General features: G+C 46.4%; 2 protein-coding genes across 3 annotated transcripts in view; one reads left to right on the forward strand and one right to left on the reverse strand.

The window, feature by feature from the left end:
• NT5DC2 (5'-nucleotidase domain containing 2) overlaps positions 1–12,422 on the reverse strand; it is a 28,793-nt gene extending 16,371 nt beyond the window's left edge. Inside the window, exons 1-4 of the mRNA XM_033071775.1 lie at positions 12,140–12,422; positions 4,304–4,488; positions 3,532–3,606; positions 1,684–1,739 (exon numbers count right to left, since the gene is read on the reverse strand). Of these exons, the coding sequence (XP_032927666.1) occupies positions 1,684–1,739; positions 3,532–3,606; positions 4,304–4,488; positions 12,140–12,383 (560 nt within the window). The 5' untranslated portion in view covers positions 12,384–12,422. The remainder of the gene's footprint in view (positions 1–1,683; positions 1,740–3,531; positions 3,607–4,303; positions 4,489–12,139) is intronic.
• SMIM4 (small integral membrane protein 4) lies at positions 11,813–14,187 on the forward strand. Of its 2 annotated transcripts, none has more exons than XM_033071778.2 (3): positions 11,813–12,179; positions 12,916–13,091; positions 13,862–14,187. In XM_033071778.2, exons 2-3 carry the CDS (start codon positions 12,941–12,943, stop codon positions 13,927–13,929), a joined length of 219 nt encoding a protein of 72 aa, XP_032927669.1. In that variant the 5' UTR covers positions 11,813–12,179; positions 12,916–12,940; the 3' UTR covers positions 13,930–14,187. The 2 variants fall into 2 exon arrangements, with proteins under 2 accessions (XP_032927669.1, XP_032927667.1); XM_033071776.2 differs by lacking the exon at positions 11,813–12,179 and adding an exon at positions 12,595–12,675.
• The last annotated feature ends 767 nt before the right edge of the window (positions 14,188–14,954 follow it).

A 14,954-nucleotide genomic window follows, 5' to 3' on the forward strand; every position in this document is an offset into this window, starting at 1 on the left:
TCAACAATTACCAGTCTGCACAGTGCTACTAACAGTGGAGAAAAACAGAACGAGCAAACAGGCTCATTTCTAAAATTCAAAAATTCCTCCTGCTCAAAAGAGACAGGCAGAGAGCTCTAAAGATTCCCATAAAATCTTTCCCAAGACATTCTTCAGATACCTCATTGCTCCTACAAGTTAATTGAGGGGCTTTATCCACATTCCAGCAGAGTCCAGCCAGAGACTTTTCTCCATCTGCTGTCAATTTGCTGACAGGACTGCCCCACCAAATCAGCCCCACGACCTGACTTGGGCAGGTCTGGGTAACTAACTTGGTTTGGAGATGTTGCTTCCATGAGATACATCACCTTTAATGAAAAGGTGTAGGAAAAGGGCTGCCTGAAAATGGGGTTTCCTTCTTATTCAGTTTTCCTAAACAGAACAAGGTCTTGACTAAGACCATTCAGCAGAGAATGCTGTTTTTGCCAAAACCACCAAAAACAGAAGCATGGCTGATCTGTGCAGTTCATAACATCAGGTTATCTGACTGCTGCAGGTTTTGCCTCTTGCACAATTTTGATGACTGTTTGCTCAAGCAATCAGCAACTTTCTCTTTCTCCTTTTCTATTCAGTTATGATGCAGCATCTAAAAAGTTAAATGTTGCCTCAGCTGTATTTAACAGCAAAGGACACTTTAGGAGGATACTCCAAAAAAAATAGTTACTAAAGGACACTAGGGAAAAAAATTAAAATCTGTTTTCACTAAAAACTTCTTTATGAAGCTGAAGTAAATATGGGGCAGTACAAAACCTCTGGTCACTTCACTCCCCAAGCTGGCACTCAAAGAAGCCAATTCTCTCTGGTTATGAAACTCTCTTCTTAATATTCTTAGAGTGTTTACTGTAACTGAAGCTTAACAGCAAAAGGGCAGAGATCAAGGAAAAAAAACACATTGGCTTCCATGCTCAGGAAATACAACATAGGATTAACAGGAGATTTGCTATTGATATTTATAAATTACTTCTTCTTACACACCAAGCCCACTCCTCTTTGGAGCAAGGTGTTTTCTCAGTCTCTGGTCTCACAACTCTTAGGAGAAAAATTTGCTCTGCACTGTTTCAGCCACTTATTCCAAAGCATACCCAGCTCTTTTTGGAGAACTAAAGCAAAAATAGACAATCCAGGACTTAAAGTGAGTCCAGATTCTGATGCATGATTACTTTATTGGCATGCCTATGTTGCTTTAAGATATAATTTACACACCCAGATCACTCTCCAAGGCACAGCACAGCATTTCTGGGATACACTCCAGCCTGGAAAAGACAGGCCCATGTGTGAACCACATACAGAGGAGCCCTTTCCTATTGGCTGTTTGCTCTCAGGTGTTAACCCAGCCATGCTGTAGCTGCAGCTCAAACACCACACAGTGTACGTGTGTATTAACCACTGCACCAGGTGTAAGCATTACAAAAAGCTCCAGGTCTTCCCACCCACTCCTGGCTTGAAATGCTTGAGAAAAAATAACTCCCTGCAATTATATGCCAGGTAAGCATTTGAAGCAAGAGCAAACAGGATGAGCCAGACAAGACTGTGGTCTGCTCAGGGAAGAAGCAGAACAACATAAACCATGAATATATAATCAGATGCAGAAATCCACTTATGCATATATAAGCATTTAGAAAATGATTTTCAGAACTGACAAACCTATATGCAGTCCCCAGCTGGACATAATGGAAAGCATCAATCTTCATGAGAAGACTCTGTGACAAGGGATAGATATTTACTGTTAGAATTGGATTATTGCTAAAATTTACACTGAAACGTTTTTACAGTTTAAAGTTCCACACAAATGACATTCAGAAAATGAAGTTCAGTTTGAGCATCCCACATCTATGCACTTTAGACAGCACTTATTCTTCAGCTACTTTTAGACACACTTATTCATACTGTGACTTTTTATTGGCCTCTCTGGCAAAAGACCATCTTTCTATGAGTCAAAGTCTGTTACACCCCAGTTTGTAGACAGGGATGCAGTTGAAAAACAGGGACAACAATATTTCTGTGACTCAAGATAGCCTCTGCTTATCTCCCTTCAAGAAAACACATTCCAAAGGAGCTTTGTGTGCACAGATCCATTTTCCTCCACATTTATCTTATGCAGAACTAAGTGGGCAAGTTTTTCTTCAGAGCACAGCTGCACTCAATCATTTTCCTCACACAAGAGCTCTCCCCTCCCCAGTTGACATTGAAGAAAAAATGTTCAGGAGCACACCAGGCTGGTAACAGAGCTTTCTTTGCAATTTCACGATCAGACTCCCCTAATGATGAGCCATCCTTCTCCATCCATCACTCTGAAGCTGTAACACAAGTCCTTGGGCATGGAAAGCAGCCTCACTCTAAACCCACATCACTCCACAGCTTGCACAGGGAACACAGCATCAAACTTCTTTCATCAGGATTCTGTATCAGAGCATCTTGTTACACTGTGGGCAGACCTCCCAGTAACCTATCAGGAGTGCAGGCAAATGTGCTGGAAATTTAACTTAGACAGGCACCACCCAGATTTCTGTGTGTTTTGCAAACTCTGATCCTGAGAAAAGAGAGTTCTCTACTTTGTACTCACTCAAGGGGTGCTTTGCTTGGCCAGGCCACTTGCCTGTGTTTCTCAGATACAGCAGCCAAAGTTTTAAAAAGAGAAAGAACCTTCAGTTTCCCACAGATCTATTTCTTGCTTTGTAAGGCCAGAGGCACGAGTGGTCTCCTGCCATGCTGTCTCCTCCAGGACAAAAGACAGAAAATCCCTACAGTTTTTTCCTTCATTCTCTTTTTTCCATCCTGCTGGAGAACAGCACACACATTGCAGCCTGCACTGCCTGCTTCCCTGAATTTGCTCAAACTCAGTGTACAAGAAAGCTACCTCAGTGAAGCAACTTTGCTGTGCTCCCACCTGACTGCCTGGCTGCAGCAGCCAGCATGACATCACTGGGCATCAGGCTTTCAGGGAATGGGGCCAAAGCACTGAAAAGGGTTAAAGCTAATGCCTGCACTCTGCTTGCCTGGTTCCTAAGAAGTATGCATCTCAAGTAGCTTGGATCTTATTCCACTCAGCCCTATTATTCGGGGTGGGGGGTGGGGAAGGCTTCCTAAAGCATTCTCCTGACAAGTCATTTCTATTATTAGAATAAGACATTCTGCCTCTGCTCCTGGCAAGTACTTGTAGATGCAAGATTGAGTTTTGTTGTTTAAATTTCCTGAAAGACAGAAATGATCACATAAACAAGCTCAGTTTTCTATTAATTAGTGGAATGAACTGACTTTTAAATTGGCAAGGCTGTTTACCAGAGGCCTTTGCTAGAATGTCCCGTTCTGCTGGAGGTCAGGCTGGCACAACATCCTTCCTTGGAGAAGGACCCAAGCAGTGAAAAGCACAGCCACACAGACCCACTGGTCATTTGGTGACAGATGTTATTGCAAGCAATGACATAAAGCATTTCCACTAAAAACATAACAGTGGAAGACAAAGCCCAGGAGAGTGAACTTTGTACAGCTTACCTTTTGTACATCATAGTGAAGTCCTCGTATGGCAAACCCTGGAATGTAGTCATACTTCCCAAGCCCTTCTGGATACTGGGAAGACAAACAGTGACATCCTTAGAGCATAAGCACCAGATAATCAACAAAATAACTTAGTCCTGCCTAATTTTGCACCTTCAGCAAAGCAAGTGGATGAATGGAGTAAGACAAAGAATCAGGATACCCAAAACTAGTTTTTCTCATGTAAGGGACAGTAATGAAAAAGCATCAGATTCACTGAGGCAGTGAGGACACTTCTCGCAAGATCCACTCAATGCTTATATTTGGCAAAGACTGGCACTGCAGAGCCCCTCTAAACAGACACGTTGAGAAAAAATGCATAAGGAGTCACCCATTGCAAACAGGGTGTCTGTTCTGGGACACACTCTAGAGCATCATCCCATCAACCAGCCCATGCCAAGTCCTGCAGTGTTGGCCCATGGCTTATGTTTAGCCACCATGTGCACCTCCAACCAGCAATCCTACAGGCATTATTTCCATAGCTGAGTACAGCTGATCAGGTCTTTTTTACACTAAGGCTCCCACTTCACGTTTATAAAACCTCAGGAATGTACAACATTTTAAATTATCTCAAAGGAAATTAATTCTGCAATCAAAGATTGTGAAATATTAAATTTATCTCAATACATCAACTAATTGACATGTGTGCACAATGCCTGCACAAGCCTGTCTGGGGCTTGCAAAGACAGCAGCAAGCTTAATTGAGTGGAAATTCTTAGCACCTGATTACCTTAAATTGTTCTATCAGGATGTCTCTGGCAGTGTTGAAAATCATGGAGTGTAGTAAATTCGAATACTGTGCTAATGTGTAATCGTAGTCAAAGCCATAGATCTCCACATCTCCCAGGCTGATCTCATTGTTAGCGTAGATGGCAGCGGGGTTCAGGAGATTGCACACTCCTGGTGGAAGGAGATCTAAGAGAAAGGAAAGGGGCAGGTTAGAGAAACTGAGAGCATCACTGAAGTTAAGACTTTTTGTGCTGGACCTTAGAAATGCTGGAAATGCTGCACAGCAGCAGCAAAGAGCACAGGGCTGCTGTTGAAGGCTGCTGCTGGCAGCTCACTCAATCTCCCCGTGAGAAAACACACTGTGAAACCTCTGGCTGCACCTGGAGATAATGCTCTCCATCCATCTGCACAGTCAGACCGACCTTTTGTGTCAGGAAGCTGCAAAACAATGCCCCTGGTCTCTGGCCTACATGAAGCAAAGCAGACCCGAGGTTGTGAAGTGTCGAATTTCTGTCTCAGAGCAGCTGCAGTTTCTGCAGGCTTCAGGGTGATAAATCACCAGAAATACACACACCCCTCACTTAAACTCGCACAAAACAGGCTAACTCTCCTCTTGGGAAAGTCTAGGTTACTCCCAATCAGAAATGTTGAGGTTTGTCTTTTGGCATTTTTTCCTTCTCACAGAAGCAACCGGACTTCACAGAGAAACCGTGCAAGTACTGTGAGGACTTTTTAAATTTTTGTATCAATGGGCAAAAAAACCAAAGTTCTGTACAAACACCTACATGCACAAAATACCCACACTAAGTTAAGCTCCTGGAGCATGCAATGCTGATAGCAACAAGCTATCTGCTTTCCTCTGATAAGCAGCTGTGGACACAGCTCGGTCCTTGCATGTGGTTTGTCACTGCAAAGCAGGGTTACTGTCCAAGATGCTTGGGAATAACCCTTTGCTCCCCAGACCACTGAGAAAACGATGTGAAGTGACCAAGCAGCTAAACTGCCCATACACAGATCCCTTCCCAGAGCCAGCCAGAGAGGAGAGCTTTCGCTCCACTGCAATGGGAGAGGCAGGAACAGATCTTCCCACAAGTTTCCCACTCCCTGAGAGACCCGTCCCTTGCAAGAAAGAACAATAAAAATAGCTCCCTGTAGTAGGTTGTCTGGTCACAACCACACTGGGGGACAGAGGGGAAGGAGACATTTCCTCTCTCCTCAAAGATGGGTAATTTTCTCTTGGAATGATAGAAGAAGAGCAGGTCTTCTCCAGATCCTACTCAGCATCATTGGGTAGGATTTTTTTTCATTTCCTACCTTAATTTTTGGCTTTTAGCAAGAACCCCTGTCCTGGTTCTTTAGTGCTTCCTTGCTATAAACCAAGTTCCATCTGTGTCTGGGACAAAAACTACATTACTAGAAAGAGATACCAGCCCTTTCCAATAAAGACAGTCTGGAATTGCAACAGAATTTAGGCAAAAGTCTGAAGTTTTTTCGTGAGCCCTAATTCAGAGAGGTAACCACAGAAATAGATTTAAATATTTCAAAATGTTTCTTTCCCAGGGGAAAAATCACTATGTTACAAAACATACCCATCTTTCTCTCCTAACTGACTTCCATTTGGCCTTCAAATACAATTCCCCAGATCATGTGGAGAGGAATCACTAGAAAATAAAGCAGTATATTAAGGCAGGAGGGCTGACTTACTGGCTACACACCAGGAACAAAAGCTCTCTGTCAGTGCTCTGCTGGTGGCAGATTCTTAGGAGAGCGGATGCAATCCAAGAACCTTCCACTGAGACTTCAAAAGAGGGGAAATATAAATAGGATTCTGTCTTAGGTTGCAATGTAACCAAAAGTCTGTATTCTACCACCAGCTGTTAAAACAGGTGAGGCAGTGCTCTTTATCTATTCCACTACTTCCTCCAGGAGATATCTTCTGTTAATGGCCCGCTGAGTCCCATTGCATGACTGAGAAAATCACATCATCCCATTGGGAGATGCTCCAGCCAGAGGAGGAACCAAGCATTTCCTACCTGAATGTAATCTGAGATTTGGAACATCAGAGCAGCCTTTTTCCACTGGATTTCAGAGGAAAACCAGACCCTTCTACATCATCACTGGACCTTCAGGGGAAAACTGCACCTTGTACAGGAGCACTGCTCCAACAAAACCACATCTGTCACTGCAGGAGGATGCAGCCACCACTGAATGGGACTGCTGCCAACACCCTGCCTGACAGGTGTCGGGTTGGATTCTGACTCTGTCAGTGTTCTGTTTTTTGTATTACTGTATTTTTATTTTAATTTTCTTAGTAAAGAACTGTTATTGCTATTCCCATATTTTTACCTAAGAGCTCCTTAATTTCAAAATTATAATAATTTGGAGGGAGGGGGTTTACATTCTGCATTTCAAAGAGAGGCTCCTGCCTTCCTTAGCAGACACCTTTCAAACCAAGACAGATTCAGATGATCACAACTTTCATCCTTTCATCATAAATGCTCTTTGTACCATAAATAGACAGAGTTCTACTTCCTGTCCTAACCTCCAGTCAACTTGTGGACAGACCTTTTTCTAACACTGGGATTTGCTGGGTGTTATTTTTCTTCCTCACAAGGAAAATGATGACACAACCTTAATCCCATCTCAGGGGAAATGTGAAGGGCTTTCCTCTTCTATTAAAGCACATTTTTCTTTTTACGACTTATGCACCCAGCTTGCTGCTACAATGTCCCTATAGAGAGGTCAAGCTCTTCCAACATTCCCCTTCTGCTGTCAGATTCAGGACAGCACATTTTCATAGCCTGAGAGCATCACAAAATACCACTGCCTGAACCTCACCTCTCTTTTCACAGAAGACAAGAGAATCTTCTAGATTCAACCGCACATGCCAGCCACAACTTTTGCAAAAATACCATCAGGAAAAGCTGAGGGAGCAGTAGGATTTTGTAACAAGGACAGGGCACTCTGAGCTTCACCAAGCAAGTTCTATCTGTGATCAGAAGCACAAGCAGTGACTGTGCCCCAGCACGATTTATGAAGTACATTTAGACCCTCTGAGTGAAGCAGTGCTCCTCCCTCCCAGCCCCAGGTACAGAGCCTCTCTGCTGTCCTCTGAGACTCTCTTGCTCTGGTCATTTTTCCCCACCCACATTTTGTCACTCTCTTACACAGCATGTTCTCTCTTACCTCCTAAGGGCTGAAAAGCATGCACACAACAGCCAAAATTATTTGCTCCCACTGTTTCACACACGATGTGTTTCCTACACCTGCTTCTCCAAGCACCACACATCTCCTTGCTGTGTTTCCTATTCCACATCACTCACAGCTTGCTCTGCCCACCCCATCATCCTGCATCTTGAATTTACAATTTAAAATTACAATTTCAAGGTCACTGCTCTTCTGGGAAGGAAGGAATCTCTGAGGTTCAGTCTAGAGATTCATGGTGCAAGTTTGTCTTGGTGTAAATGTCCTTTTGTAGCACCCTCCTCAACAGGTCTGCAGGTCCCCATCTCCTTAAACTCATGCATTCTCCATGCAGGTTCCAGCCACAGCAGGGAAAAGACACAACCTGGGAGCACACACAAAATCAGTTCTAGTACAAGAGCCCAAACATGCCTCAGGGTTACTGAGCCAGGTTTCAAGATGCTTGGTTTAATTGTCTTTCTTTGGGGGTTTGGTTTTCTTTTTTGTGGTGTTCTGCTTGTTTGGTTTTCAAAGATAACCTCCTGGGTGGTTACCAGTCCTTAGTGCTTACTCAGGTCCTGGGCTACAGGCTCGGGCACTGCTGCTCTGCTGACACTCCACACGTAATCTGCCAGGGATCTTTGTTTCAGATTTCCTGGCAATTGTCAAACCAAAACAAACAGACACCCGCCAGAAGCTCATGAAGATGCCATTTTTCAACAACAACAACTTCTGCTTTTCCTCTGCCAAGACACCATAAGAGATTGCTGGACAGATAGGATAAATTAAAGAAAACAACCACAAAAACCAAAACGAAGACCAGTCTTGGTTATTAAAAAAGAATAATAATCCCAACTACTCTTTCTGTCTGGGTCCTAACTAGAAAGGCAGGCAGTATCACTTAGTCACTGCTTAGTCAGCTCTTCACCCAGGAAGTCTGATCTAAGGGAGAAGCAGTATGAGCACATTGGAGGACGGTGTGGAAGAAGCTGCTCTTGCACGGGATGCAGCCCCAGGAATCTGCCTGCTTGCACAATTTGCCCCGGTTTGCAACTCTGACAGTTTTTAGGGAAGTGCCTGCATGTCCACCGCACATGATGAAATTCAGCAGCAAAGGCAGACCACAAGAAAGGGTGTTTGATCTCGTGCATCCCTTACACCTGGGTGTAAAGGCAAAGTAAAGACACAACATCTTCATCTTCCCACTGTGAGAACCTAGACAGCTGCTTAAATCAGAGTGTCTCCATGGGAGTACAGGAGTCTCTTCCCAGGCAATAATCCACATTGTTAGAAAGCAATAACCCTCAATCCAACAGGAGAGCAGAGATGGAAACAAAGGCAGGTAATTAACTGTGAACAGCCACTAGAGACACCATCTGGCCCCTTCTGATGTGAAAAACGCTCTGGGTAGGAGGTGCCAAGCATGTCTCGTGCTTTTCTGAGCTCCTGGGGTGCCAACAACATCCTGCAGGGAACTCCTGTTCTTTACTCCTGTTCTCTCAGCCTCAGACCCAGCACGTTAGTGAAGAATTATACACAAACAAGGCAACTCACCCGCATCTCTCACACCCTTTGTACTCCCAGAATCCAACACAGCAGACATCTCTACTAATTTCTTGCTAAGACAAGCAGGGAAAAGAAGGGTACAGAGAAGCAGATGGCCATCATCCCCTGTGTTCTTTATGAATCAAAAAGATTCCCTTGTTCACACAAAGTTGCTTTCTAAAGAAAAACTGCCAGTTTTCCCCCCTTCCAAGTACCACTTTATCCTCTTGAAGTGTTGTTCTGTGCCATTTCTTGCAAAGCACTCCCACCAGCCAAAGCAGGTCCTTCTAATAGGGCAGGAGGGGAAAAATATTTTCTAAAGACCATTTAACTTCAGGCTTTGGATTTATGCCATCATGCCTAAATATTTTGGGATTTCCTGCCAATTAAACCTACATTAACTAAAAGCAATATTAAAAAAATAGAATTTCATTCAAAAATTTTTTTTTTTAAATATACAAAGGCACCATAGAAATGATAAAAGAGTTCTTCACAAGAAAAAAATGGGTTACATCCAAGAATGCAGAATTGGGAAGTTTACATAACTGGTCACTCTTCCAGTTCTGGCTGTTCTCATATTTAACCATGCTCAAGCTTGTCATGCAGAGGCAAGAAGTTTGCACATACTGTAAAAGTTCTCTAGGAAAGCTGAGTTAGTGAAGCACTGTTGACAGATTTGGAACATCTAGGAAAAAGAAAGCCCTTGCTTATAGCCAAAGCATCAGTGGCTTGGCAGCCCCCTTGTTTCAGGACTGGATGCTTCCTAGAGTGCAAGACTTCAAAGCTTACTGAGAGAGCTTATCAGCCTTCCTTGACACTTATCAGACCAGAAAACAGCAAGTCTTGCTCAACTCCATCCCTCTGACTAATGTGAATGTACTTCTCCTTCTGCTAGAGGGAAAAAAAAAGCACAGTAAGTGCCTCAAAACTTTAGCCTCAAATTTTTACAGGTAAAGAAACTTGGTTGTAGGAGTCAGTGTTGCAATAGGCAGGGGGGATAACGAAGAGAATGGTTTCTCTTGAGTCAGCACTGAGGAGAGGTTTTACCTCAGAGGCACTCTTTGTGTAGCTACATTGTGCTCCATTTGTATCACCCCACTCCAGCCTGGCAGAGCACGGACGTGTTTGTACAGAGTTGAGAACTTCTTGTGCCTCTGGCCCCAAACCTGCACCACCGCTGAGCTCTACTGCACAGGAACCCGTCCTGCACATCCTGCCCTGTCCTACTCAGTCAGCATTTCTCGTGCAAAAACGCTCTGTGGATGTGGTCCTAAGCAAGGGCTGCTGTGAAAACACAACGAATTCTCCTGGCAGAGACCTCCCTCCAAACCAGCAGCAAAAACTGACAACACAGAACAAGGGGTTGCACAAAAGTGGCGTTTCAGAGTGGGAAGGAGAAGGAAGTACCACAGGTGTGTGTCCAAACTCAGTGCTGGGCAATACTGAGAAGCCAAGCACAGACATTCACCTTCACACCAGTCAGAAACCAAGCACGAAGGAACAGACTGATGCCACATTCTGCTCCACTGTTTAGTCATCAAAGCAACAATTAAAACCAACTTGGACCAAATCTGTCTCTTCCTGATGAGATTTGAATAAAGCACAGTCTAGAAATTTTAGTTTGGGGAGCTATTCTTTAAACAAATGAGGGCCTTATTCAACATATCTGCTGGCTACCTGAAGGTTTGTGAAGTCTGCTCTGAAACACTTGGGCTACTTCACCTGACTTCATTTTGCATTTACTCCTGGTGATTACTGCTCCACCTCAATTCATAACTGTATCTCTTGCATCACAACAGAGTTATGGGAACACAAACTTCACAATCTCACGTAGCAAAATCATTTTGCCAAGAGACCGTGACACAGCCTATTAACACACATCTGCATTTATGGTTTCAATCCCATTCTGGAAAAGAAAATAATGCCTTTGAGGATAGCAAGGTCCAAACAACAACACAAGCATTGCAAATTGGAATTTCTTTCAAGCAGTGGGGCTAAACCCCCAACTCAGTCTTGGAGGGTATTACCAAAGCTCCAGTCCTCTGTCTGGCTCTGATCCTGGAATGCAGCAGGCTGAGCACCTAATGGATCAGCAGCCAACTCCTTTAGGTTTGTGCCTCATGAAGGACTCGAGATTTTATGCCAAATCCAGCGGACTGGAAGATCGGGGAGGAAGGAGTGTCAGACCTTGCCGACCTCAGAACAGGGAGAAAGTTTTTCCAGACGCCTATGGTTGACTGCCGTCCTTATCCAAGCCCTAGGTAAACAACAGCTAAGGGAGAGTTCTGTAAGAGCAGGCACAAACCCACACTTCCTAGCTCCCTACAGCGCTTACCTTCAGCATTCCAAGCATCAAGAAACCAACAGGAAAAAGGTCCCTGCCCTCATGTCATTAAAGCTATTTTTAGGAGAGTTTAATACAGTGGAGGTCTCCTGCTGCCAGAAAGACCACAATCCTGTTTTACACACAGATTTGGCGAGGAGTCTGAGTTTTCTCTTCACTTGGCAAGATTTCAAAGTTCCCGACAGAGCCAGGTAACTTCTTGAAGAAGCAAAAACGCACTTATGAGCAAAAGAAGTTACACGTGTGGAACACAAACCGAGCTCAGGACCAGCACCCACCCCAGGAGCTGCAGCATCAGTGCTCTCCAGTGTTCTCACCCTTGGGACAGTGGCGACTTGGACTCGTCACCTTTCACACAGCATCCCCATTGTCCTAGTCCAAGCGCGATTCCCTATGCCAGCCACGGCAAACTGGAGGAAAAGGCAACAAGCCCTTCATTCAGACCATTTGCCATGGCACTGCCCACGATGTAAGGAGGCCAGTTATGAAAAGTCCCTTATAGCCTGCAACGCTGAGTCCAGCCGGGAAATCTGCACAGAAGGAAGCCCAGGATGGGGAGAGGATGATCAAGTTTATTTCAGTGAAATAAAACTGCCCCAGAGAGCCGCGGGGGGTGGAACATGTGGATGGCACAGCCGGGGAGAAAGGCTCTGACCCGGCAGCTGCACAGCACGAGCGGGGAGAGGCACCGAGATGCCAAGAGGAGAAAGGAGAGGAAGAAAAGGATGGAAAGGCCGGCGCCGGCAGGACATGGCAGCCCCTTACCGTAGACCAGCTTTTTCATCTCGTGGTACCTGGCCCACAGGTACGTCTTGGTGTCGGCGCCCTCGGCCGGGACGGGCTGGCCGCCGACTCTGCCGGGGGCCGCCGGGTGCTGCTCCCGGGGCTGCCCGTGCCCACCGTCCCCGGTGGCTTTGTGCCGGCAGCTCTGGCAGGACACGGCCACGGAGAGGAGCCAGGGGGCCGCGCCGCTGCCCCTCCGCAGCGCCGCCGAGCCCACCACCGCCATGGCCCCGCCGCACGCCGCAGCCCGGGGGCACCGCGCACGGCCGGGGCTGCTCCGCTGCGCTGCGCGGCGCTGCCCGGCCCGCGGCGGCACGGGCGGGCGGCCAAGCCCCGCGGCGAGGGGCCGGCCGGGCCGCGCCACGCCCAGAGGGGCCGGGCGGGCGGGGCCGGGGCGGGGCCGGGCCCTCACGGGGCCCTCACGCCAGGCCCCGCCCCCGCCCCGGCCAATCAGACGAGGCGCTAAAGGGGGTCACGTGGGCTCCCGGCGCGTCCTTCTGTCCGGCGGCGCGCGGGAGGTGAGCGGCGCGTGGCGCGGGGTCGCGCGCGGCGGGCGCGGCCCTGATTGGCTGCGCGTTCCCGCCTGAGGGGAGGGGGCGGCGGGGCCCGGGGGGCGCCATGGCCGCGGGGAGCCGGGCGGGGCCCGCTCGGGCCGGGGTCTCTCCTCGCCCGCCGCCGGCTGCGGCCGCGGTGTGACTGCGGCACGGCCCGTCCCGCCTCTCACACGCCCTTCTCTGTTCTCTCCTCCGCCCGGGAAGGGCGAAGGCGCCGGTGCGCCCGGCCATGCTGGTCAGCGAGAGGTTGAAGCGCCTTTTGAAGTTGGTGCCCGGGCAGCGGCGCTTTGGCTTTTACAGGTTCCTGCCCTTCTTCTTCGTGCTCGGCGGAGCCATGGAGTGGTTCATGATCAACGTGCGCTTCGGCAAAGAGACCTTCTGTGAGTGCGGGAAATGTCTCTGTCCCTTGTAGGGGGATGGAACCAGGTGGTCTTTAAGGTCCCTCTCAACTCAGACCATTCTGCCATGAATGAAAACGACTCATGAGATTTGCCAGTATTTAAGCATCAGAAATTACTTTTACAGGTTAAAAAATAAGGATGAAAATGGCTCATGAGAACTTGGCTAATGGCATTTAGTTTCTATAAGTCAAAGCATTTATTTCTAATGTGACATTCCTGCCTTTAATAAACCGTGCTAGAAATTTTTGTGTACTTCACTGGAAGGAGCAGCTCAACTGTATGTGGTATCAGGGAGGCAGGAAAAATGACTGGGAAGACCACGAAGGTGGGAATATTCCTGTTTTGTTTATATAAAAAAAAAAACTAAAATACTGAAGTCATGCTGGAAGCCCTCAGGCATTCATGCCTATTATTTAATTTCCATTCAGCTAGTTAAGGCGTTTGTAATTTTAATTATCCTCACGGGAAAGCAGACAAGAAATGACTGTTTTGCACCGGAAACTTAGTTTTCCTAGAAAAACATTTCATTGGGATTGATGGGAAGAACTTTAGCCTGTATGGGAAAGAGAACATGAGCTATTTTAAGTGGTTATAAGGATTTCTGTTGGCTTGAATTTCCAGCTGCCTATGTCAGTCAGCATCTGCAAGAGAAGTTTGAATTGGAAAGTTTAAAAAGAGATTATAGGATTCGTGTATTTAACACCATCTTGCACTGGGGAAACTCTAATATAAAACATCTTTTTCTGCAGATGATGTTTACCGTAGGAAAAGATCTGAAAGAGAGTACAAGGCAAGGATGGAGAAAGGGGAATTTTAGCTGAAACTCTTCAAGGGGGAGCTCCTGAGTCTTCAGCTGTTCAGGTGCCAAAGCAGCAGCCCTGCCACGTTGGTGGTGGGGGACGCTGGCTCTGCAAGATGAACTGTGAGCTACACGTTTGTGTAATACACTCAGAGGGTTTGGGCAGTTTTGTTCTTCCATATCTGTAATATTTGTAATTAAATGAAGTGAAAATTTGGCCTCTGCCATTAATTTAATGTTTGCTTAGTGCTTCTAAATAAACTGGCTAAATAAACAGTCTGGCTGTTGCATTTGGTACAGTGCATCCATCTCAGCATAACAGAAATAGTAATTTTGAGTTAGTTTCTTTTGTGCTTACAGGAGCTGCTCTGGCAGCTGATCTGTTTTCTTTGCAGTGTGGCACAATTTTAAGAGAGCACAGATTGACTGCCCAGTGTTTGCTCAGCCCACAGTGCTTGGAAAGTGCCCACGTCTGACAGGGCCCAGAGTGATGTGCAGTCTCACCCCCGAGTCCTGGGGTGGGAATGCTGTCCCCAAGGCAGGAAAACAGGGCTGCCTGCTGTGTCCCAGCAGTGTTTGCTCCCTGCACAGTGACACCAGGAGCGTGGGAGGTCTGCTGCGTGTCATTTTTCAGGATCCTACATTGATACAATTGCTTAATTTCTGAGGGTAGGGGTGCAGCTGAAGGTGCAACAAAGAAACCAGTTCTTCAGAGCAGCCTGAAACCAATCCCGAGGGAGTTGGTGCCCTTACAGCTGTTCTGTGCTGCCTCTGTCAGCCTCTCAAGTCTTCATCAACTGCAGAGACAAGGGCAGCTCTGTAGAGGTCAAGGTGCAGGTCGTCCACTTGCAAAAAAAGGGGAACCTTTGTGTTGTGCCTTCCAAGGACTTGATTAGTGCTACTTGTGTTTTCAAGTGATAAAAACTGACAGAATAAAATCTTAGAAATTAAATAATATCAACTAAGCAGCAAGTGAATCACTTGAGGAAAGCCCCTATTTCACAATAAGAACCTTTGATTTAGTTCCAAGGTAGAGCCCCAAA

Source organism: Catharus ustulatus, chromosome 13 (genome assembly GCF_009819885.2).
Source record: "Catharus ustulatus isolate bCatUst1 chromosome 13, bCatUst1.pri.v2, whole genome shotgun sequence".
Lineage (NCBI taxonomy): Eukaryota > Metazoa > Chordata > Aves > Passeriformes > Turdidae > Catharus > Catharus ustulatus.